The sequence below is a fragment of the Etheostoma spectabile genome, chromosome 13 (assembly GCF_008692095.1).
Source record: "Etheostoma spectabile isolate EspeVRDwgs_2016 chromosome 13, UIUC_Espe_1.0, whole genome shotgun sequence".
NCBI classification, from domain to species: Eukaryota; Metazoa; Chordata; class Actinopteri; order Perciformes; family Percidae; genus Etheostoma; species Etheostoma spectabile.
Window position 1 is genome coordinate 2,799,722 of NC_045745.1, and position 3,792 is coordinate 2,803,513.

The 3,792-nt window shown below is 40.1% G+C and overlaps 1 protein-coding gene across 1 annotated transcript in view; it reads right to left on the reverse strand.

The window, feature by feature from the left end:
- Positions 1-3,792, reverse strand: part of cfap58 (cilia and flagella associated protein 58) — a 16,081-nt gene that overhangs the window by 2,670 nt on the left and 9,619 nt on the right. The window contains exons 11-15 of the mRNA XM_032534534.1: positions 3,153-3,299; positions 2,695-2,835; positions 1,358-1,581; positions 665-773; positions 362-466 (exon numbers count right to left, since the gene is read on the reverse strand). Of these exons, the coding sequence (XP_032390425.1) occupies positions 362-466; positions 665-773; positions 1,358-1,581; positions 2,695-2,835; positions 3,153-3,299 (726 nt within the window). The remainder of the gene's footprint in view (positions 1-361; positions 467-664; positions 774-1,357; positions 1,582-2,694; positions 2,836-3,152; positions 3,300-3,792) is intronic.

The window sequence follows — 3,792 nt, forward strand, 5'->3', positions numbered from 1 at the left end:
AACATATTTGCGTACAGTGGAATGACTCATTAAACAAAATGGCGACTCCACCTCCTTTTTTATTCACTCTATTCTCACTCATAAAACTGAAGTTAGGGGGAGATGACTCGATAGGAACAGCAGCGCGGTTATGGTCTCACCAGGTTTCATTTAAAAACATAAAATCTAGATTGTAATCAATAATAAAATCATTGATTAAAAATGATTTTCATGTCAAAGATCTGACGTTAAGTAAAGCTAGTGTTAGTGTGTTTTCATTTTTTGGGACTCTTTTTTTGGTTTAATATTACAAGGCTTATACTTTAATCCCAGACAGTAGGTGTGTGTACTTGTGTGTCCACACTGAGGAGAGAGTTTTTACCTGTAAAAGGAGTTCATGCTCCTCAAGCTCTTGGTGCTTGGCGATCAGTCGTTTTTGTAAGGACTGAATCTTCTGGATGAGTTCATATTTGCCCGGGTCATTGCCCTGCAGGGGAGAGTTATTTCAAAATGTTAATAGTCAGGGCCTTTCCTCTTTGAAAAAATGCTTGAAGGGTGTGGGGGGTCCCACAAACTAGGAATACAAATGTTCATGTCACTGTGAGGGAGAGAAAAAATAGATACAGTTTAGGATTGTGATGGCTTCAAGCGAATCCGCACAGACACTATTAAAAGACTGCTTCACCTCCAGTCGCCTCCATCGGTGAATATTTATGGGCTTCAGCTGTTCCTCGAGGACACTGTTCCTCATCCTCTCTCTGAGCAGCTCCCTCTGCAGGTGAAACAGCTCTCGTCTGCAACACAACAACTAAATGTTATTTTGCACAATTCTCACATAACAACATTATGTTAACAATTAATACAGTATATTTGCCCCATAGTTCACCGTCATTTTAATCAGATGTAGAAAAACAGAAACATAAGGAAATATAAGCAATAACACTTCTAACCCTTTACCTGGTTAGGTAACAATCATAACGCAAAATGCTTTATTGGAATATAAATAATAAAATTAAGGAAATTAAGTGACATGTTGAGTGGAATCTTAACGGTATTGAAAGGTACTGAAAGTTTTACTTTGAAAATGCCGCAATTTTAATAGAAACGTTTTCTATGGTATTGGAAGTTAAAAGGAAGTCATTCCTACCTCTGACTCTGGATTTCTCTCCAACTTGCTCTATCTTTCTTTGAATGGAATGCTTCTACTCTAAACACTGCTCTTTGTGGGTCATCTCATTCTTTCTCCATCCTATCCTCCTTCTCTACTCCAAATTCTTTTCTTAGAGCACTTCAGCGCTGACTGTCCTTGTTTATTGTCCTCCACTTCACTGTCTCTTCATCCTACTCTGGCCTTCCTCTCTCCCTCTCTCTCTTTTACCTCAGGTCCTCTGTGTTGGGCACAGTCTTGTCCAGGATGCTCTTCTTGCGCTGGAGCCTCTTGATCTCCAGCTTGAGCAGGCGGATGTCATCCATTCGCTGGTTGTAGTGGAAGTCCCCCTTGCTCAGGATTGATTGCTGGATCCTGATCTTCTCAAACAGCAGCGCACGCTCATCGTTGCGTTGCAGCAGCTGTTTGCCCAGGTTGTCTCGCTCTCTGATCACCTTGAGAGAAGTTTTATCAACAAATAATCAGATTCAAGTCTCCAGTGGGATAATGTGTTACAAAAGTAATGGAATTACAGTGATGTATTCCTTTTTTCTGTAAGGCAGTAAGATAACGCATTATTAATAACATTTTAGTAATATTATACCCGCAAGTTACACCGCATTTTAACCTGACATTTTGTGGTGTTTTTTTTAAAGAATTTACCAACACCTCAAAATATTTTGGCACAAAAAAAGTCTGAGTGTTATTTCCTGTTGCTGGATTCAATGGTTAAGATGACTGCAGAGACAGATACAGTTCCAGTTCCATTTCCGATACATCACTGTTCCTGTGGTCAGCGCCAGAACCAGAGACAGTACAGAGACACGTGTGTCCTGGAAACGGTACTTAAGCACGGACAGATGTGTGTCTGAGCAGCTTACAGATATAAAGATGTCAGGAATTATTTTTTAGGCTTGTTACACGTAATATCTTCACATTTTTTCAGCGATGGAAAGGAACTATACCGTAAGGAACTTTTAATTGAGTATTTTCATTTTCTCGTACACTTTACTTCTACTCAAACACAATTCAGAGTCAAGTACGCCTCTTGTACATTTTACTTCACTATTTATTTCATAGCTTTAGTTACTTTGCAGAGTCAGATTGACAAAACAACATAACATAAATAAAATATGACGAATTAACGTGGATAAAGATGAGACTTTATTGATACCGCGGTGAAATTCACATGCTACCTGCCAAGTCATTCTTCCAATGTTATTTTGGTGAAAGCAAAAGTAATGCAAAAGTAGTGTAAAGTATTAAAAGTCAGAGAGAGAGATGAGATCAGAGAGATGGGGGATGACACGCAGCAAAGGGCAGCAGGTCGGATTTAAACCCGGACCGCTGCAAAGGCCTCAGCCTACATGGGGCACACGCTCTTACTGGGTGAGCTAGAGGTCGCCCCGAGACAGTTATATTATAATGTAACTAATTACTCTCAAATGGCAGTAACTAGTAATATATAATGTATTACATTTTGGAAGTAAGTTGCCCAACATTGTAAGTCTCTGCTTGTCATTCTCCTTCTCTAGTTCTTCTTGTCTACCTCCTTCTCTTTAATTTACCTGTTCAAGTTGTTTCTTCTGTTGGACCTGCTCAGCGTCAGCATCGGCTATAATCTTCTGCAGTTTTTGCTGTTCCGCTTTCTGGCTGTCAACATGCTGCTTTGTTTCTTCAAGCTGGAGCTTCATTAACTGCAGCTCCCCCTGTAGGTTGCAGAGATGGGTGCACACATGTATACAAATTAGGCATGAAAAAGGTGCTGGCAATGTACGGTGAAGATAGCCCTAAAAAGAGAAAACCACTCGTGAATAATGGTTATCTTTAGCTTTGGAAGTCGGTCAATAGTTCCCATTGCTACTCAAATTTCATCAAACAAAACATACTTAATTCACTTAAATTGAATACATGGGAGCAAATTTACATTAACATGTATTCATTTGGCCAAGGTTTTTGTCAAAGCATGTTGATGAGGAACTCAAAACCACACCCCACTATGAAGAAATGAGGCAGGCTGCATTACCTTGAGAGCCTCGTTATCCTTCTCCAAACGCTTGTGTTCCTGCTGATCCTTGGCGATGGCAAGCTCCTTTTCAGTGATCTCGTCTCTCAGTCGAGTGACCTGGTTGTTCATGGTCTTCATCTTCCTCTTCATCTCTGCAATCTCTTCCTGAGGCAGACCATGGAAGGAAGGAAAGGAAGTATGGAAGGTATAAAAAAAGAGAATTACTGTATATGGAACAATATATTACACATATGGAATAAAAAACTGCAACCAGTAGTGAAAAAGTTTCCTAGCCTGTCAGCCATAGGCGTTGCTAGATCCAGTATGCCCCAATGTTGATCTGCTGTGCCGCAGTAAAATCTCATGTGTGAAACCAGTGTGTGAAGTAAGCATATATTTCACATCTAATGCAGTAAATAAGGATTTATTTTGACCAAAAACCAGAGTTGAGCTTGTAAAGTTTATTTACTGTAAGGCAGCACAGTCGTGCTTGTCTAGTCAAATAACAGTACTAACAGACTTCTACACAGTACTACAGTACTACACACAGTACTACACACTTCCTGTCTCCTAAAAGGGTGTGGCCTTGTTTGAACGTGTAGTGAACCTACAACTGTGCCTTGTAATGCCGCACAGTGCCCTGCTATGCCATGAACTA